General features: G+C 43.7%; 2 protein-coding genes across 6 annotated transcripts in view; one reads left to right on the top strand and one right to left on the bottom strand.

The window, feature by feature from the left end:
- The window catches only part of efr3a (EFR3 homolog A (S. cerevisiae)), a 74,735-nt gene extending 63,374 nt beyond the window's left edge, over positions 1–11,361 (top strand). For 2 of the 5 annotated variants that reach the window (XM_061979134.1, XM_061979133.1), the window contains exons 8-25: positions 1,532–1,610; positions 1,687–1,822; positions 1,909–1,986; positions 2,180–2,347; positions 2,425–2,539; positions 4,614–4,665; positions 5,893–6,065; positions 6,127–6,202; positions 6,773–6,934; positions 7,009–7,140; positions 7,210–7,277; positions 7,358–7,485; positions 7,673–7,723; positions 9,652–9,731; positions 9,844–9,892; positions 9,966–10,069; positions 10,137–10,186; positions 10,318–11,361. In XM_061979134.1, the coding sequence (XP_061835118.1) occupies positions 1,532–1,610; positions 1,687–1,822; positions 1,909–1,986; positions 2,180–2,347; positions 2,425–2,539; positions 4,614–4,665; positions 5,893–6,065; positions 6,127–6,202; positions 6,773–6,934; positions 7,009–7,140; positions 7,210–7,277; positions 7,358–7,485; positions 7,673–7,723; positions 9,652–9,731; positions 9,844–9,892; positions 9,966–10,069; positions 10,137–10,186; positions 10,318–10,423 (1,807 nt within the window). In that variant the 3' untranslated portion in view covers positions 10,424–11,361. Of the gene's footprint in view, positions 1–1,531; positions 1,611–1,686; positions 1,823–1,908; positions 1,987–2,179; positions 2,348–2,424; positions 2,540–4,613; positions 4,666–5,892; positions 6,066–6,126; positions 6,203–6,772; positions 6,935–7,008; positions 7,141–7,209; positions 7,278–7,357; positions 7,486–7,672; positions 7,724–9,645; positions 9,732–9,843; positions 9,893–9,965; positions 10,070–10,136; positions 10,187–10,317 lie in introns of all 5 variants that reach the window. The other 3 variants (XM_061979136.1, XM_061979135.1, XM_061979137.1) reach the window with 3 other exon arrangements.
- On the bottom strand, positions 10,918–19,840 carry oc90 (otoconin 90). The gene is made up of 16 exons (XM_061979139.1): positions 19,809–19,840; positions 17,507–17,554; positions 15,754–15,828; positions 15,508–15,682; positions 15,316–15,428; positions 15,118–15,246; positions 14,742–14,822; positions 14,590–14,670; positions 14,426–14,527; positions 14,173–14,355; positions 13,954–14,118; positions 12,482–12,580; positions 12,240–12,414; positions 12,067–12,173; positions 11,752–12,004; positions 10,918–11,628 (listed from the first exon to the last, which is right to left on the bottom strand). The coding sequence occupies exons 2-16, from the start codon at positions 17,547–17,549 to the stop codon at positions 11,460–11,462; spliced, it is 1,950 nt and encodes a 649-aa protein (XP_061835123.1). The 5' UTR covers positions 17,550–17,554; positions 19,809–19,840; the 3' UTR covers positions 10,918–11,459.
- Positions 19,841–20,763: the final 923 nt, after the last annotated feature.

The raw sequence follows: 20,763 nt of genomic DNA, 5'->3' as shown, positions 1-20,763 counted from the left end.
AATCTGTTTTTCCGTAGCTTATGCCCACCCCCTTATTTCCTTAGCAGACATCCACACACTTTGCAAATTATGGCTTGTGTGAATGCTAACAAGAGCGAGACGTTAGTTCCCAAGAAAAGAAAAGTGTTGTCAGTGCTTTAAATTTGCGGCAACAGCCATGGAAAAAATGACTGCAAAGTTTGTTTAAAAAAGTATGCAGCACAACAAACTTATTCCAGCATCGGAAACGGCATTGAGCCGAGTGCGGTAAATGCAACTCTTTACAACGCGAACAAGAACATAACAAACTCCCGCTAAAAAGCAGCTTACTGTGATGGAATCATTTACACAAGGTACCATGTATGAAAAGAAAAAGAGCACCATGGGATCACTAAAGCAGCCGCTCTGCATATCGTCAAGATGTGGTGCACATACAATGGAAAACCCTGCATTAGTCCACCTACAAAGTTATCTCAATGTTTTACTTGATAGTTTATTTGCATACAGTGTACAATACTGCATTTTTATTGACAAAGTATTTTATTCAACACATAAGTTTTACATTTGCACTTTATTAATCTGATTTATTTGTTTAATACTATTCGTTTGATTATTGGTATCTTTATTAATTTCTTGGAGTTTATTTATTTGCATGTTTGTTTACAGAAGTATTTTATTCAAGACAGAAGTTTTAAGTTTACACTTTATCATTCTTAATGTTGCAGGTTTTTTTTATTTGCATGCATTGTACAATGCTACATTTCTGTTTACCGAAATATTTTATTCGAGACAGAAGTTTTGCCTCCTAGAGGAAGCTCTTATTTTAGTTTTATAAAATGATTGCATAAAAAGTCAAATGTATATCTGGTCTAAAAAGAACAACAATATACAAATTTGAATTTTGCGAACAGTAAAATGTAGTTTATGCAGTGTCATTTCAAGCTACTAGTTGTTGATAAAATAAAAGCAAAATTTGTTTCTGAATGACTTTATCTCCATCATTTGTATTCATTGGTTTATTTAAAAAGTAAGGGAAAATCCGAATTATATTATTTAGTGAAACAATTTGAGATTATATTTTTAGGCCATATCACCCAGGCCTAAATTGTTGTAATGATAGCTAATGTTAGTAGGTAAACTTTGCTAAAGCTGATGTTGTCAAGAATAATACCAGCTTTATGAGATATCGTGAAATAAAACAATACCATCATCCCCCAAAATGCCCTTCCAAAAAAATGCTTTTCGACTTTTCGACTTTCAGACACTTTCATATGATTGACAGCTGCCCCCTTACACCAGCACTCCTTCAGGAGTTCAAACTCAGCCAGCTGCCATCAGGGCGAAGGCGATGTCCATCTTCCTCCGTCAGAGGCGAGCAGCAGCTGTGCTTCACAGACACATTGGTCTTCAGGGGGCAGGTCGGCGCCCACCAAATCTGTCGTCCTCCATCTGCCGCGTGACCTCGTGTTGACTTCCTCTGAACACACACAAAATAATGAAAGCTTCCACATGACAGGACTTTAATTGTGACATCGGTTCTGTTTGTGTCCAGTCACCTGGACAACCATCACCTGTGGGAGCCAAACGAGTTTGCTGTTTCCTGCTTCAGGATCATCATGTACTCCATCCAGGTTAGCCCGGCCCACATTGTTCCTCTTTTCATCCTCACATGAGCGGCTCTAATTGAATAGCTTTCTTGTTGTGCAGGCTCAGCATTCGCACCACGTCATCCAGCAGGTCCTAGGCCACCTGGACATGCACAACAAGAACACTCCTCGAGTGCGTGCCGGCATCGTCCAGGTGCTGCTTGAGACCGTGGCCATCGCTGCCAAAGGCTCCGTGGGTGAGCAACCATCCTGACAGCAAATGCTATCATCGGATCACACCTCTTAGGTGTGTTTCACGCAAACAAATATTCCTGCCGGCTAGGAACCATCCAAAAGTCCAAACAAGGTGATGTGTTCACCTTCCAGAGTGAACACGGGACCCTTCCCAACCTCTGGCTCGGTACAGTATGCCGCGCAGATGGACACGTGCAGGCCGTGCTAGCGTAGATTAGCTTTGTGGCGTGACGTTGTAGCCCCAGATAGCATCTGTGATGGACGTGAGGTTACATGTCCCGCCAGTCTGCCTGGGTGGAGTCCTGGACATGTCCGTCCTGCGTCTCACGCAGGTTTGTCTGGTGGTTCTGTTATTGCAGGTCCCACCGTGCTGGAAGTTTTCAACACGCTGCTCAAACACTTGAGGATGAGCGTGGACTTCGAGCTAGGTGAGAGCTCCAGGAGGAATTCCAGCAGCAGCGTTTCATCCGGCCGCAGCAAGGAGAGCGAAGAGCGCATCGTCCAGAACGCCATCATCCAGACCATTGGTACACACCGCCATTTTACATTCTGACAGTGATGCGAATGTGAGCTTAACGTGTTTGCCTGTCTGCTGTCTTGCCAGGATTCTTTGGAGGGAACCTGCCTGACTACCAACGAGCTGAGGTCATGATGTTCATCATGGGCAAGGTACCAGTGTACGGGACCCCCTGCCACACCTTGGATACTGTCAAAATCGGGTGAGCCACACGTTACCAGAGCAAGAAGTGAGCATGTGATTAATCTATTTTTTGTTTTATGTTATCATGTTAAGTGTCCTTGGTGAAACTGGTGAAACTATAACACTAATTAAATGCATGCTTCCTGCGTACGCGTATATGTTTGCGTGTGCGCGCATACGTGTATATATGTGTGTGCAAAAGTGTACGTGTGCGTGTGCGAATGTGTGAGCCTGTGTATATTTGTGTGTGTATATGTATGTGTGTGTTTGTATATATGTGTATGTATATGTACAAAACCCAAAACCAGTGATGTTGGCATGTTGTGTAAATCGTAAATAAAAACAGAATTCGCAAATCCTTTTCAACCTATATTCAATTGAATACACTGCTTAGTACACGTTCAAACTGGTAACCTTTATTTTTTGGAATTTGATGCCTGCAACATGTTACAATAAAGCTGGCACAAAGAAAAAAAGACTGAGAAAGTTGAGGAATGCTCATCAAACACTTATTTGGAACATCACACAGGTGAACAGGCTAATTGGGAACAGGTGGGTGCCATGATTGGGTATAAAAGCAACTTCCATGAAATGCTCAGTCATTCACAAACAAGGATGGGGCAAGGGTCACCACTCTGTGAACAAATGCGTTAGCAAATTGTCGAACAGTTTAAGAACAGCATATCTCAACGAGCTATTGCAAGGAATTTCACCATCTATGGTCGGTAATATCATCAAAAAGTTCAGAGAATCCGGAGAAATCACTGCACGTAAGCGGCAAGGCCAAAAACCAACATTGAATGCCCGTGACCTTCGATCCCTCAGGAGGTATTTCATCAAAAAGCGACATCAGTGTGTAAAGGATATCACCACATGGGCTCAGGAACACTTCAGAAAACCACTGTCAGTAACTACAGTTTGTCGCTACATCTGTAAGTGCAAGTTAAAACTCTACTATGCAAAGCGTAAGCCATTTATCAACAACACCCAGAAACGCTGCCGGCTTCGCTGCACCCGAGCTCATCTAAGATGGACTCATGCAAAGTGGAAAAGTGCTGACGAGTCCACATTTCAAATTGTTTTGGAAACTGTGGACATCGTGTCCGCCGGACCAAAGAGGAAAAGAACCACCCGGACTGTTATAGGCGCGAAGTTCAAAAGCCAGCATCTGTGATGGTATGGGGGTGTATTAGTGCCCAAGGCATGGGTAATTTACACATCTGTGAAGGCACCATTAATGCTGAAAGGTACATACAGGTTTTGGAGCAACATATGTTGCCATCCAAGCAACGTCTTTTTCATGGACGCCCCTGCTTATTTCAGCAAGACGATGCCAAGCAACATTCTGCACGTGTTACAACAGCGTGGCTTCGTAGTTAAAGAGTGCGGGTACTAGACTGACCTGCCTGTAGTCCAGACCTGTCTCCCATTGAAAATGTGTGACGCATTATGAAGCGTAAAATACGACAACGTGTCCGTGTCCGACAAATAAGCTGCCGAGCCCAACCGATCTTTCCCACAGCTGTGTTCGTGTTAGGGCTGCAATGATTCTTTAAATAAATCCATTAATTAAATTCCAAAAAAGCATCGATTTGTATTTTGTTGCTTTGATGAGTAAAATAAGTGCAAGACTGCTGCAATAGCGCACATCAGAGCGGTCCACCTATTGGTTCTCCAGGCTGTTTAAAATAGCATGTTTTTATAACACAAGGCAGGACGCTGACAGACATGTTCATACAGTTATTAGGACTTGTCTTTTTTAACTTGAGCATGTTTCACTTTGAGCCTCAAACTTGAAATAAAGCGTAAGTAGCTATTCCCCACATTCACTTAAAGCCATGTTCAGTGAGGAGAATGGAGGACACGGCGTTCTCACATCACCTCCAGGACGTCCGGCTGAGTTGACGTCCGGACCAGAGAGAGGGATGCTAATCCATCAGCAGTGCTAACAGCTAATCCTCCTTCCGCAACAAGATTATCCCCCAGCCTCTACAGCAACGCCCACCCCCTACCATTCGCTCCCCCTACCCTCCACTTGCCCCAAGGAGTGAGTGTTTCCTGCTACCATAACATCATCTTGTCTGTTTTCCCAGGCATCAAGGAACCAAACGGATCCAGACCATGCTGCTCAGCTCGCTCATCATGGTGAGTCCTTAAAACTAGAGATGTCCGATAATGGCTTTTTTGCCGATATCCGATTTTCCGATATTGTCCAACTCTTAATTACCGATTCCGATATCAACCGATACCGATATATACAGTCGTGGAATTAACACATTATTATGCCTAATTTTGTTGTGATGCCCCGCTGGATGCATTAAACAATGTAACAAGGTTTTCCAAAATAAATAAACTCAAGTGGCGGACTCGGGCAAAGCACTTTGGATACATTTCTACAAATCAGGAGGCTTATTATCTTATATAAAGAGCAGCTTCAGACAAATGATTTTGATGACACTGATTTTAACAGATCACACGTAGGAAGAAATGATGTGAACCAGCATTAAAAATCTCAAGCATGATGAGAGGAGGGTGATAAAAATCCCTTGTTTTCCCCTTATTTCTGCATTTTGAAATACAAATATTAACAGATGACCAATTGAGGCTCAACCAATAGGGCTGTGAATCTTTGGGTACCACATCATTCGATTGGATTTAGAATCGATTCTCGATACGTTTTTAATAACATTTTGTGCCAGTTTCTATGATTAACTACTTTCCTCCATAAAATAAACAGCTCTGATAAAATTCTATATTACTTAAAACCAAAGCTGTTTTTCTTTAATAACATTTTACCCAAACATTTAATAAAGTCAAATACAAATAAGGCAGCAAGAGAAATATCCGACACTTCTCATTTCGAAAGTAAATCTGTACAACAATATGATTTGCCTGAGTGGCTGATTAGGACATATTAAAAAAAAATAATAATATATATTTTTTTCTGATTAGGAATTGTTACAAATAAGAATCGCGATTCATTCAAAAATCTAATTTTTTTTTTACACCCCTTATATGTACATACACACATATACGGTATGTACACACAAACACACACACACACACGCACACACACACACACACACACACAGATGCATCCTCATCCCAGCAGCCGTCTGTCCTCATTAATTTCTCCTCAGTGCCACCTGGCCTCAGTGTGGAGCTAGAGGAGAAGTTAAAGGTCAAAGTAGTTAAAGTATGTGCAGCTGCCACGTGTGCTGGCCTTGTCATGTGAAACGCGTCCCAAAAAAAAGGGGCGAAGTACTGCGACGTCTTGCAGGATTAAGGTGGACACTGACCTGTGCTTGTTAGCGCTAGCTGCCATGTTGTTGACCGGCGACTGTTAATCACACACCCTGACCCCACCCCTAGGTCACGTCAGGCTTTAAGTCCAAGTCCATGGCGGCTGCGCTCCCCCCTCCCTTCCTGGACCCGCTCTTCTCCATCTCCCTCATGGAGGATGGTGAGCTAAGGCAGCTTGTGCTGGAGATCCTGCACAACATCATCGATCGCCATGACAACCGAGCTAAACTGCGCGGCATCAGGTAGTAACTTCAGGTACCTCTTGCAGGTAGTACCTTAAATAATGCGAAATGTCTTCTGAAGGATCATTCCCAACGTGGCTGCACTGAAGATCAAGAGAGAAAAGATCTCCAAGCAGGATGTGGCCTTCATGAAGAAGGTTGGTCACTATAGGCTGTTGCATCTGTTGCTATGGATACTGTCGGAGGCAGATATTTACATATATCCGTATTTAAGTGTTACTTCTTTATTTTCATAATCATATTACAAAACAGCTAGTGTTTTTCTTCCAATTGTAGTCTTTTGGTTGTCTGCAAATACTGTGTGCTAACCTTGACTTTGGAATGTAAGGAGGAGAGATACTCATTTTTCTTTATCTGTTCTTGTGTCCAGCTGTGGAGGACAATGGGCATGTGTTTGGGCTGGAAAGACAAGACAACGAGGGTGGGAGGGAGAGAGACTTTATAGAAGAGAAGGTTTCCATATTTTAGATCAGACCATCTTAGCTGCGCGATTGAATGTTCTATGCTGGACTGGTCTCATTATATTTCCAAAGCTTTGGAGATAAAATTACAAAATACCTATTCTGTCTCTGGTGGTTCTTCTACTCAGCTTTCAGTGTCATAAAGAGCTTGGGAGCGACCAGAAACTTGAATTCCCTGGGAGGAACAACTGGTCCAAACGCAACAATACCGACCATCACATTATTGTACGGTTCCCCCCACTGCAGCACGGCCAGCAGCTGTACCGCCACATCTACCTGGGCTGCAAGGAGGACGACAACGTGCACAAGAACTTTGAACTGCTCTTCACCACACTTGCCATCCTCACCATCGAGCTCGCCAGCGAAGAAGTGGTCATCGACCTCATCCGACTCAACATCGCTTTGCAGGTGACGGAGCTTTCTAGAAACTTGCTGGTCACGTGACTGATAGCATTAGGTGGAATCATCGAATGTGTCTCCAGGATATGGTGCTGGCCAATGAGGAGAACATGTCCATGTCTCTCCGCTGCGGCGTGATGGCATTGGTGGCGGCATACCTCAACTTCCTGAGCCAGATGATTGCCAACCCGTCTTTCTGCCAGCACGTCAGCAAGGTGACTCCCATCCCCTCGGAATCTTCCGCTGTACTGTGCGTTGACGTGTCCTTGCCTTCTCGCTTTCAGGTGATTGAGCTGAGGAACATGGACGCACCATATCTTCTGCCAGAGCATATCTTTAGGGACAAGTGCACGTACGCAACCTCATTTTGACTTTTTTTTTTCAACTTTGCAGCTTTGGAGAAAATGACGCTTTCGCCATTTTGTCTTACAGCCTTCCTGAGTGTTTGGATAAGGAGGAGCGAGCGCTGTACTTCCAGACCACTGAGATAACCGAGTGCCTGGCTGGTCCAGGATACAACGCTGAGAGACTGTCCATCCCTTACGTCCCTCAAGTCACAGGTACAAACACAAGTCCCCATCAGTGCTTCTCTTTAGTCTTATCCGGTCTCACACAATATGCCTCACATGGGATAGGCCCGAAAACAACCGTGAAGTCCGATCCAAGTTCTTTCTGTGTAAAAGTCTGCAAAGTTCTGGAAGATTCCAGACTGCAAAAGAACATCTGATTGTTGTTTTCCTCTCTCAGTGCTTTACACAGTGGGAAAAATTCTGCACAGGTGCAAACAGACGTCACAAGGTAACCATAGCAACCGTAGGACAGTGACAGGCAGTAGAACCCACAGAACCTTTTAGATTTTCCCATCGTTTAGTCACTTCTTGTTTGCTACGTTAACGCCACCACTCTGATCGTTTGTTCTCGCGGCGCACCTGTACTGGACATATGGTGAGTATTCCATAAAGACTTCCTGTTGGGGATGTAGAAGGTACTTTCAGGTTGGGTTAGATTTTGAGTTACAGTACAGTTAGGGTTAGACTTTTTGAGTGATCATTTTCAAAGCTTTTATATCACAAAAAAATGTATTTGTTTTTTTCCCCCTACTTTTTAAAGGTACCATTGAATACAAATGACAGTGATAACCTTTTTATTTATTTTTTTAATCAAAAACTACTAGATTGAAATGATAGTGTATCTTACTCTTAGCAAAATTCTAATTTGAATAATGTTGTTCTTTTTAGACCAAATATAAATTGTACTTTAAATGGAATAATTTTCAAAGAATTTAATTGAGAGCTTCCTCTGGAAAGCAATACTTCTGTCTTGAATAAAATACTTCTGTAAATAAAATGTAGTAATATTCATTGTATGCAAATAAATGATCAAGTAAAACATTGAGAAGACTAAAGTTTCAGTAAGTGGATAAACGCCGGCTTTTTCAGTCGCACATCTCGGCGGTGTGCAGAGCGACTGCTTTAGTGATCGCTTTCCACTATGCTTCTTTCTCATCATACATGGTAAACAAATAATTGAATTGCTAATGGAATTATTATTTAATAAATGTAATTAATTACTAGGGAAAGTTGTAATTATTGCGTTACTTTAAAATAAATTCCAATATCTGGCTTTTGCAGTTGAGAAACTTTTCATATTGGAGCAGAGTGTGAGTGTGTACCTTTTAAAAGGCGGTGCCTTTGCCAAGTGAAGTCAGCGTCCAGACAGAGCAGCAGCTCACTTGTGTTTATTAGCTTAGCAGTTGCAGTTTGTTGGTAGTTACAGTGCTGTGTTGAATGTTTTAACTAGATTGTGGTACCATTGGTTAATAAAGAGATTGAATATGTTTTCATGGCTGTCACATCTTCTGTTCCACAAAGGGGGTATTGTTTGGATTGCAAACTGAAGCGTGTCACTGTAATCATTGATTTGTTCCCTCGTAGACCGTAATAGTGTGTACGTGTGCGTGTGTTTGTTGCCTGCTCTGTGTCATGTTGCCTATTTCTATTTGATATCAAGTTCATTTTCGTGTTTAATGCTGGCTGTTTCTTTCATTAGTAAAAAGGTATTTCTTGCATTGAACTTGTTGCGCTTCAGACACTGTCATGTTTAAATAAAACCTCATCAAAAGTAGCGTGCCACGTTACACCAAAACACTGATCATCATACATGTTACCTTGTGTAAATGATTCCACCACAGTGAGCTGCTTTTAGCGGGAGTTTGTTGTTACGGTCTTGTTCCATTCGTAAACAGCTGCATTTCCCGCACTCGACCGGAGGCTTCGGTTTTAGATGCAGGAATAAGTTTGTTGTTCTGCTGTCTTTTTTTCAATAAACTTGTGCAGTCATTTGTTCCATGCTTGTAGGTACTAACAACACTTTTCTTTTCTTTGGAACAAAGTCTGTTAGCATTAGCCATGTTTTGCTAGGTTTGTGAATCTCCCTAAGGAAGAAAGGGAGATGTATTTAATCGTATGCAACAAAAAATCAATATATCGCACAGGGCTTCTTTGGAGATGACTGTTGAATGTCCAGAAATGGCGTGAACTTAAATATTATTTTGGATTGACAGAGTTCTGTCATTGTTCAAAGACTACACTCATCCTCAAATATACTACATTATGAATTATTGTACACGGTGTACCTGGTTACCTCAAGAAGAAACAGAGCCGAAGTTCTTTTTTGTGATTTTGATGATGTCTTCACTGTGTGGTGTCCTCGTTCTGCAGATGAAGACCGCCTTTCCCGGAGGAAGAGTTTTGTGGACACCGTCTCATTGCAAGTGGACATCATGTCCAATAATCTTCCTGATAAGGTCAGTTCTAAAGACGTGCTTCTGCTGAGAACTGGTCCAGGTCCACTTCACTGAGCGCTGGTGGGACGTCTCTAACGGCACGTGTATTTCACACCTTCCCGTGTGTTTGCAGTCACAGCTAGCTGAGGAGATCACCTTTGAGACCCTGAAGAAAGCCATCGGTAAGATGCAAGCCCGCTAATGCACACCTCCATTACAACACCTTCTGATGAAGTGCGTGCGTGTAATGCTCAGACACGAGCGGCCTAGAGGAGCAGGAACGCGAGCGGAGACGTCAGGTGATGGAGAAGTTCCAGAAAGCTCCGTTTGAAGAGCTCGCCGCCCACTGCGAGTCGAAGGTACTACAGCGTGATTTTGTTAAAAGTTGTTTATGTGATGTGTCTGCTGATGTGTGTCTGTGCGCAGGCCAACATGCTGAACGAGCGTTTGGCGCACATCTTTGAACTCACCATCAGGTCAGTGGTCCTTCAAAAGGTTCATCATGTCGTCATGATGCGAGCATAGCAAGAAGCTAATCACACGACACACTGACAAGCGTCAACATGCTCAGGTCATATGACCCCTCCGTTGTCCCCGCCCCTTACAGGCCGCCGCCCAGTCCTTCCGGAGTGGTGTCGGTGTCATCAGGCCACGCCCAGAACCAGTCTGTGCCCGTATACGAGATGAAGTTTCCAGACCTTTGTGTCTATTGAGACAGTCACCATGGAAACCTGATGCAGCCACTAGGGGGGAAGCAGCACTTGAAAATGACATTCATCAGAAAGTGTCAACATACTGAGCCAAATTAATAATGATTGATTGTAGAAGCTCGCCTTTCAGTCATTCGCCACCATGCCCATCACCTCCACAGTGCGCTCCCACGTGCATGCTCTTATAAGATGCATTCACTGACAACATTTCATGTTTGGACTTTTGAGAATCCCAGAGATGAAAAGATGTAGAAAGACAAGTAGAGTTTGACTGGCAGGGGGCGGAGCTACAGCTAATGGTGTTGTGTAGGAGAGTGTGAGGGACTCGTCTGACAGAACTTTCCACCACGTCAATGTGACAATCAGGATGCTGAGTCAGCAGTGCAAAGGTAGAGATCAATAAAGATTGTGAGCAGGAAGTTGTCAGATGGTTGGCCAGGATTTCAAAATAAAAGCTGGAATCTAAATGAATGTTTGAATAGCGCTTCAGCAGATGCTGTAAGACAAATATACTTTTATTTGATGCAGTAGAAAATTAGTACCAAGATTTAAGTTAGACAAGATAAATGTAATTTTAGCACTAGATTGTCTATTTTTCTATCACTGCCTACCAGATGAAAGTATTTTATTGCACTATGTTGCTAACACTTCGAGAATGTGTTCTCCATCACTTTGGGCTCTTTAGATGTACTGTTTTAGAGTAACCGCTGATCTATGCCCACAGATCTGTACTCCACCATGCTGCATTCAAGACCCATTCATGTGTACGAAATGTCCGTCGTGATTTTAAGCACTAGATGGCGCCGAGGCCAAACTCAGCACTGCGTATCACACGGTACTTCTGACTTAGTCAAAAAAAGTTTTCCATGTCTGCGGCAATCTTCGTGAAAAATGTTTGTTTGACGTTAATAAAGTAATAAAGTTGATATTTGAGCACCAGTCTTCAGTGACATCAGCCAATCAGAGCGCTCCAGTTGCACACATCTAAAAGTACTTTTTTTTTTCTTCAAAAATGTGTTTTATTTCTTTGCTTTCAATTTTACTCATCTTCTTCCTCCTCTTCTTCTTCTTCCTCATCTTCCTCGTCCGGCCTCCCTTGGTTCAGACCTGCACTCGGCCTGTGGGTGTGGCTTTGTATCCCACTATGGGTGACCCCTCCTTGAGAGCTGTGAGGGGGAGGAGTTTGAGGCTTCTCTACACTTTCCTCGCTGAGGACAAAACAAGAACAAAGGATCACATAACGTATGTCTGTTGCTAGGCAGCGGCCAATCAGAGAGCTTTTTATTCATGATGTCAATTTAGGAACTAAAACCTCGATCATTTTGTTTCACCTGTCATTGAGTCCATGTGCAAGAGGCGTGTCCGGCGCCGCCAAGCCGGAGTCCCCGCCCAGCTGCTCTTCGCTGGACTGAGATGGAAGTCTGGGGTTGCTGGGGGGTCTGCTGACACGGCGGCAGAGGGGTGCGGGGCCGCCGCATTTGGCCGGCGCCTGCAGACTGTGGTCAAGGCGGGCCGCCGCCATGCACTCGGCGGTGGTTCTGTGGCACGAGCACTGCAGCCTGTCACACACGGACACGCCCTGACCTGAACACAGCATGGCGTGGTAAGTCAGCAGCAGCAACACCAAGCATCCGCTTTGGACTCACATCGCGGCTTCCTGTCTGTGCACGACACGTGCGCACTCAGCTTCCTGTCGGCGCCACAGCCCAGCGAGCGGGTCTTCTTGAGACAGCACCGGTGAAAGAAGCAACACCTGGCAGGAGAACACAAGCAAAGTCCCGGGTGGAAAGCAGACACTTAGTAACAAAGTCTCTTCTACCTGTCCAGGCGATCCACAGGTTGGCCACCGCCCTCCAGGCCGCAATAGCAGCCGTACTTCTCGTACTCGTGCGGACATCGCCCGGTCAGACAGAGCAGCATCTCGCCCAGCGCCGGCATGGAGCGCCGTGCTCGCCCATCTTTGGCATACACATAGAAGGAGGTGGTGCTGCAATCTGTGGAAAAAACACCAGAAGGTACACCTTGGCTTCAAGGAGAGCGCCAGCAAATGTTCTCATTTACCTGGACCGTTCGACTCGGTCTGGACTTCTGTTAGACCCGCTGAGTCCGCCAGGGACCACGTGAAGAACGGCACGGCCCTCTTGTGACCTGCCTCCTGGTCTTTGATTGATTAATTGAGACATTTATGAGTAGATTGCACAGTGAAGTACATATTCCGTACAATTGACCACTAAATGGTAACACCCGAATAAGTTTTTCAACTTGTTTAAGTCGGGGTCCACTTAAATTGATTCATGATACAGATATATACTATCTTATATACTATCATCATAATACAGTCATCACACAAAATAATCATCAGGGTGTATACATTGAAGTATTTACATTATTTACAATTCGGAGTGTGGAGGGGGTAGGGTTAGGTTTGGTTGTTATCATCAGTCATCAACAATTGAGAACAGAGAAATGGATATTGAAACAGTGTAGGTCTGACTTGGTAGGATATGTACAGCAAGTAGTGGAAATAGAGAGAGAGAGAGAGATCAGAAGGTATAAGAAAAATATCTGCATTTGATTGTTTACATTTGATTATTAACAACAATCCGGGGAGGGTGTTAGTTTAGGGTTGAAGTTGCCTGGAGGTGTACTTTTATTGCGGTTTTGAAGGAGGATAGAGATGCCCTTTCTTTTATACCTGTTGGGAGCGCATTCCACATTTATGTGGAATGAGGAACAAACATGGACAACTGACAATAGACTGTTGTCTTGGCGATCGTCATCCATTTCCAGTGGAACCTCTGTTTTTACGAGCCCCTCTATTTCCCAACTTTTCGATTTTGCAAACTTTTGTATCGGCCCAGGTATGCATCTGTGTGCGAACCATGTCTGTATCCGAACACCTCATTTTGTCATTCATTTCCGTGCCTGCAGACATGTATCATTGTAGCGGAGGCAGAGCCTTCTACTCACTTTCTACACAAGACTTACTCACTTCTCAGTGCTTCAGTATGTGTGCCTTTTGAGTGTTTTTTCCTCTTTTGAATAGTTTTGTCCTTTTTGCTAACCCAAAACGAGTCCTAAAAAGCCAACAGACCAGCCCCGCACCCACGTCTTTCTCTCTTCCTCTGCCTGCTCCTTTTAATTCAGCTCCTTGTCGAAGAGGGTGGATTATACTTTTTTAAATGTTTATTGTAGCAATATGGTTAAGGATTTCTGATCATTTGGGAGGGCACCATGGTGGCTTGTGTGTCACATGTTGCCAGAGTAGTGCATACAGCACAGTTCTGCTTGTTTTTAAATAGAACGTTGATCCATAACCCCGGTGTTATGTGTTTTTGATATACAGTACTGTGTAGCATTTTATATTGCGCTCAAATTTTACAAACCTTGACCAAAATATGGACTGGAACCCATTATTCATGTCTGCATTGTTTTTTATGGGTAACTTTTTTCACTATACGAACTCTTCGATTTGCGAACCATGTTCAAAAACCACTTAAGTTCGTAAATCGACTCGAAATAAATAGACTCGCCTTCTGATTCTGGATTCTCATCCTGGTCCTCACACTCCACTTTGTCTGTGGAGGTTCTGGTTTTGTCCTCCTCGGGTATTGTGGTTCTGGTGGAAGTGCTGAGCCCATGTGTTTTTTGCACGGTGGTGTGTGGGGTCAAAGTGGTTGTTGTTGGGTGCTTAGAACCTGGACAGAGTTCACTGTGAAGCATAACATGCGTGTCAACAACTTTGAACTCACCGTCTTCATCAGCGTCATGATCCTCTTCATCCTGGTCTTCCTCAGAAGAGGCCGACGCCGTGGTTCTCTGCAGCGAGACGACTGAAAACGGTGCCGGCGAAGATGTGGCCGCGTCGCTCAACTCTCCTTCCAGAGATGACTCCGCCTCCTCGTCTAGCCGTGTGTCGTCATGCAACCACACTTCTGCAAAAACACTTCCGCACTCCTAATTCCTACAATTTTGGCGCGTGACTGTCAAAGGCGGCTATGGGACCTTGCTGCAGGGGGCCGCTGACAGATGCCTTGTCTTCTTCCAGCTCGCGAGCGGTCCCGTTCACTTCCTGTTCTTCCTCCTCTTGGAGCGCCTCCCACTGGTCTGGAGTCAGAAATCTGTCAGTGTGATGTTCTTTGGGTCGTTCAAACAGTCATATCTACTACCAGCAGGGGGCTTTATGATGTCCATTTCCATCTGCTGGCTGTAGTTGTTGGCCCCGCCCACCGCATCTAGGTCCAACTTTTCTGCAGGCCCACACCACAGAAGCAACATGTGACTTATTCTAATAATTGTAATGAGCATTCATTCCTGTTACCTGCTGTCAGGTAGGAAGAGTTTGACGCAGGAAAGAAGCTGAGAGACTCGTCAACTGCGACGTCTTGGCTGAGCAAGAATTCTGCAAAATAAAGCCTGCTCAGTGGCCTTGTGGTTAGAGTCCCCGCCCTGAGATCGGTAGGTCGTGAGTTCGAACCCCGGCTGAGTCATACCAAAGACTATACAAATGGGACCCATTACCTCCCTGCTTGGCACTCAGCATCAAGGGTTAAATCACCAAAATTATTCCCGAGCACGGCTACCGCTGCTGCTCACTGCTCCCCTCACCTCCAAGAGGGTGGAACAAGGGGACTTTAACTTTAAAGATATGTCAGCTTCATCTTGTACTTTAATGCTCGTATGTGACACATGGTTACCTGTTTGGTTGGCAGGTGAGCAGGAGGAGGCGTGGCCACCTCTCAAGGTGCGGTTGTAGGTGTTGTGAGTCAGGCAGTGAATGGCGGCCTGGTCACATGCACACAGCGTCCGCTGGCACCAGTCGCCATCTCAACACCGACAACGCCAAGAACTCAGTTGGCTAACAGCAAGCTTAAACTTTTAGTGCAGTCGTCTACCTGAGGTACAGGTGGTGTTGGCGGCCTCACAGGTGAGGTTGCTAGGAAGGGGTGCCGGCTGTGGACTGCAGGGGGCAGCGATGCGGTAACACAGCCTGTGAGTCTCACAGCAGCTGCAGAGATGAAGAACAGATGTAATGTCCTCCTGGTCAGAACTTCAGGCCGCCGTACGTTTCAAACAGGGTAACCTACAGGTCCAGCGGGTCGGCGGCGCCCCCAGCTGGCTGGTACCTGCAGGAACAGCCATAGTCCTCCAGGTCACCAAGACACAGCCCACTCGCACAGCGCAGCTTCAGTGCGAAGCTCACCACTGACGGAAGGTTCTGGAAGAGGGCGTGCAGCCACGTGAAGCGCACACCCAGGCAGTCTGGAACAACAGAACCATGCCACAACAATAGAATCCTCTGAGATGTTCTTGGATCAAAACATGGACCTCACCCGTCATCATTGTCATCATGTGACCTGGAGAACCGTCTTCCCACTCTGAACACAGGAGGGCGCCAACGGACTGAGCTGAAGTAAGTACACAAACAAATCTAAGAGTCCATTTGAACTGTGTGTGTGTGTGTGTGTGTGTGTGTGTGTGTGTGTGTGTGTGTGTGTGTGTGTGTGTGTGTGTTTTCTTGCTTCAACATCAACAAGGAAAAGTATCTTCCATATGAAGAACAAGTTGGGACCGAAATCATGGTCTCAATACGGAAAACCATTGCATCTAATAGAGAGCCAAATACTAGAGTCCGTGAACATTGCTCCAAAGTCAGGTTTTTTTTGTTGATTTAATGTGCATACAAAAGTAAACACTGACAGGTGCAAAGGCAGCAATATATGATAAAACAAGACGGCAGCTAAAGAAGGACTTCCCTATTCATCCCCGAAAAAACCCGCCAGGTGAACAGCTGATTTTACGGTCGTAGGAAGAACAAATACACTACATTACTAAGACTATAGTGGCCATTAACAGTTGGCTTCTACAGCTGGGTTGCCCAAAGTGCAGCCATCTGTGGTCTGTGACTCCTTTGTCATCAGCCTTAAGCACATTACAAGAAATAGAGATCTTATTTGCACCCCTGGTGGTGATATCTCATCAACATTAGGGTGGTGCCAAAAAGGAGGGATTTTTCAAATTGACTGTGTGTCGGTTTTAAAAGTGCTCTCCCTCTGGTCAAAATATGAAATAACAAGTGTGTGTAAAAATGTGAAGTGCTCCCCCTCTGGCCAACATATGCAATAAAAAGTGTGTGTAAGAAATTGAAATGTACTGTTATAACTTGAAGTAAATAATGAAGAATAAAAACCAATTACAAACAAAAAATCCGAAAAAATAATCATTAACTAAAAGCTTAACTTTTTAATATTTGCATAGTATGTGTATATTATTATTGGTGTAAATACACATCGTTATATATCTAGAAAGGGCGGTCCTAAAGAGGTAGGCATTTTTCGGAGGTCTCAAGAAGGTAACAAAAACAAGTATATCTGTGCGTGCGTGCGTGTGTGTGTGTTGTATTTTTTTTTCAAGTGAAATTATTACTTTTTTAATACAAAATGGCGACATTTGTCATATAAAATTCTGACTTTTATAACAATGTTACCAATTTTTTTGTTGTACTTGTAAAATAGTGAATTATTTTAGTAAAAATTACTATTATTATTATAATGTTGCCAACATTATTTAAGGTTTCTTATAACATTTTTACTTTTGTCAAGTAAAATTACGACTCTTTTCATAAAATATAAACATGTTTTTTTTTTTGGAAAATTGCGACTGTTGAGTACAATTCCAACTTTTATCATAATATTCCACAAATGTTCAGTTTTTCTTGTAAAATTTTGACTTGTGCTGAGTAAAATTATGACTTTTATTATAATACTGCCAAAGTTCTAAGTTTTTCTTGTGAAATTGTGACTTTTTTCTTGTGAAATTCCAACTCATTTTTCACAACAAGCTTTTTTATGTTTGCATAGTTTGTATATATTATTAATGTTGTAAATACAAATCTTCATATATCTAAAAAGAGTGGTCCTAAAGAGGTAGGCATTTTTCGGAGGTCTCAAGAAGGTAACAAATACAAGAGTGTGTGTGTGTGTGTGTGTGTGTGTGTGTGTGTGTGTGTGTGTGTGTGTGTGTGTGTGTGTGTGTGTGTGTGTGTGTGTGTGTGTGTGCGTGTGTGCGTGTGCGTGTGTAACTGACCACATGTGAGCGTCGGCAGCGTCAACAAGAACATCAGCATCATGGTTCCTACACAACAGATCACGTTTAGAACATTCTATGGTGAGGAAGGTTCAATAGGAGTTTCCCAGTCTGTCCTGGTACCATTGGTCCCTACAACTTGGGGCATCAATTTATTTTTGTTTCTGGACGTTTTGGCAGCTCTATTAGCTGGATAAATGTTAGAGATCATTTTATTTTGACTGTATTGCACACCACGTCTTAATTATTGTGATTATTTGTCGGTATATTGAATTGCAGATTGGATCAAGTTGCTGTCTGGTCCCTACCACTAGGGGCGCTAAAGACACTGGACCGGATGCTGGTCTAAGGCCTCATGTAACAAGCTTGCGTGCGCACAAAAACCTGCCATACGCCCCTTTTTCATGGCAAAGTTGAGATAGATCAAGACTGACGTTGACGTGGGAATAGTGGCCGTACTACTCAGTGGCCTAGTGGTTAGAGTGTCCGCCCTGAGATCGGTAGGTTGTGAGTTCAAACCCCGGCCGAGTCATACCAAAGACTATAAAAATGGGACCCATTGCCTCCCTGCTTGGCACTCAGTATCAAGGGTTGGAATTGGGGGTTAAATCACCAAAATGATTCCCGGGCGCGGCCACTGCTGCTGCCCACTGCTCCCCTCACCTCCCAGGGGGTGATCAAGGGTGATGGGTCAAATGCAGAGAATCATTTCGCCACACCTAGTGTGTGTGTGACAATCATTGGTACTTTAACTTTAACTTTAACGTACAATTCTACAGGCTGTGGATACTTTGCGACACACACAGGTGATGCTGGGTAACAGTTCAGTTCGGTTGGCGGCACACGAGACCGGGGACATCTGTCGCATATTATACAGATGTGACAGTCCTCTCCTGTGTTATAATAATACATTGAGTACACAAACAAGAGTCAAAGTTCTTCATATCCTTTTTTTTATTGCGCTGTATGTTTAAATTTATAAGATTGCGTTAAACAAAATTACATAATTTTCACATGAAACTAACCTCGCTGTGAGGAGGCTAATATATGAACACATTATGTTGCAAGTTACAAAAAGTATATTCATATCGGTACGTATCATACCGTGGATGGTCGTCCTTGGGAGGGGGACCAGCTATTTTTACTAGGAAAAGGCCCCTGGTTTGTGTTGTCCATGTCTTCTATCTGCTGTCTTGGCCAGTCAATGGTCCTTGAGTAGCTGTTCATGGACGCCCCTGCTTATTACAGCAAGACAATGCCAAGCCACGTGTTACAACAGCGTGGCTTCATTGTAAAAGAGTGCGGATACTAGACTGGCCTGCCTGTAGTCCAGGCCTGTCTCCCATTGAAAATGTGTGGCGCATTATGAAGCCTAAAATATGACAACAGAGACCCCCGGACTGTTGAACAACTTAAGCTGTACATCAAGCAAGAATGGGAAATAATTCCACCTGTAAAGCTTCAAAAATTGGTCTCTCAAAGGTTTACTGAGTGTTGTTAAAAGGAAAGGCCATGTAACACAGTGATAAAAATGCCCCTGCGCCAACTTCTTTGCTACGTGTTGCTACCATTAAAGTCTAAGTTAATGATTATTTGCAAAAAAAAAAAAGAGTTTCTTCGAACATTAAATATCTTGTCTTTGCAGTCTATTTAATTGAATATAAGTTGAAAAGGATTTGCAAATCATTGTATTCTGTCTTTATTTACAAATTACACAACATGCCAACTTCACTGATTTTGGGTTTTGTATATGGACTGTTCTATTCTACTTTTTTTAAGTTGAAATAAACATTTAAAAACAAAACTGTGGTAAAGACTACAGGTGAAGGAAGTGATATTAGACTTGCACATGCGAATCGGTGAGTGACAGCTCGAGCAATATTAGTTTCTAAAGTCATGAATCTAAAAATAAGGCAGTACTTTCCAAATTCAGAAAGAGAGGATTTCTCTATGGTTGATCTTACAGCTATGAAACAAAGCAGGATGATGAATAGTATTGTTAACAAATGTAGTAATTGCGATTGTGTAACTTTATTCAGCATGGTGTATTAAATATAAAAACTACTCCAAGGACCACTCAGTAATTGCTCAATAAAAGGACCACACAGACCCGACCAGCATCAAGACCAGTTTCTTTAGCAGGAATTTAAATCTCCTCCACAGTCAGTATGGACCACACCTGTGTCAGTGGTCGTGACCGTCTCATTACTAGTAGGGACCCAGGACCGACCACGGAATCGGCTACATCCTGCTGGAAGGTTGGACTAGTTGTAGGGGGGCGGGGGGAGACAAAAAGTCCTACCGTGTGGTCGGCGGTGGGTAGACCGAGGCGGCGTGCGGCATCAGAGAAAAGTGGGTCATGGTTCTGATGGCATTTTTATCTGGCCCACCTGAGGACCCGGCCCCTCATCTCTGGTTGGCTACACCTGAGTCCTAAGCTGGGGGAGGATTCTGACACACAGAGTGCTCCTTGTCCTTTTGGGGGGGGGGGGGGGGGGGGGGCTTATCTGATCAGTGGGCATGGGGGGGTTGAATGACGGTGCAGATAGAGAAGCATTGTGTGTGCACGTGACACTGGAGTACTTTGTTTGGCAATCAATAAAACATACTTTGTTTCATCCAACAGAGGTTTAAAATATTGAAGATGTTTCACCTATAACCTTTGACCCCCCCAGTCCTCCAGCCATCTTCCTCACTACCACATCTCCATCAAAAATGTCTGCATCACTGCTGCTGGGGATTAAATTAGATTAGATTAGGGTTTGGGTTCTTGCATAGATGATGAATTGTTAAAAAAATTAAATAAATCCATAATTCAAACCCACGTTGACATTTATGAAACAGATCCTGAATTCCAGAGCTAAAACGTGGAATGTCCCACATTCGACCATAGGGGGCACTACAAATTAAGAAATGACCACATTGTAATTTGCAATACCAAACATGTGTAAAGTAGTCAGGGTCAGGTGTGACACATTACAGGTGTCGTAAATAAAACGAAATAGAGATGTCGAACTAGAGATAAACATTGAAGACTACACATTATTATGGGACATGGTTTGTATAAAGATGCAGATCTGAGCCTGGGATTGTACTGAACTTTACTGCCGTCACACAAATGTGTGTGTGTTACAAATGTCTTTGCAGGTTCTGATGAGCTAACACTTTGAAAAGGTGGACTCACGTAGAACTGGATCACAGAACCCGAGCAGTCAACTGGAATGTGACTAGACCCAGGAGTGTTGCACAACATTCTG

Source organism: Nerophis lumbriciformis, linkage group LG19, assembly GCF_033978685.3.
Source record: "Nerophis lumbriciformis linkage group LG19, RoL_Nlum_v2.1, whole genome shotgun sequence".
In the NCBI taxonomy this organism is placed as follows: Eukaryota; Metazoa; Chordata; class Actinopteri; order Syngnathiformes; family Syngnathidae; genus Nerophis; species Nerophis lumbriciformis.
Note: the sequence above shows the minus strand (reverse complement) of the source record. Positions and strands in the feature narration are given on the sequence as shown.

Coding starts and splice junctions, on each gene's coding strand:
- oc90 (XM_061979139.1), bottom strand. CDS start 17,549: ATGATGCTGATGTTCTTGTTGACGCTGCCGACGCTCACATGTG. Junction 15,247..15,315: donor CAACACCACCTGTACCTCAG/GTAGACGACTGC, acceptor GTCGGTGTTGAG/ATGGCGACTGGTGCCAGCGG. Junction 11,629..11,751: donor GCACATGGACTCAATGACAG/GTGAAACAAAAT, acceptor TTTTGTCCTCAG/CGAGGAAAGTGTAGAGAAGC.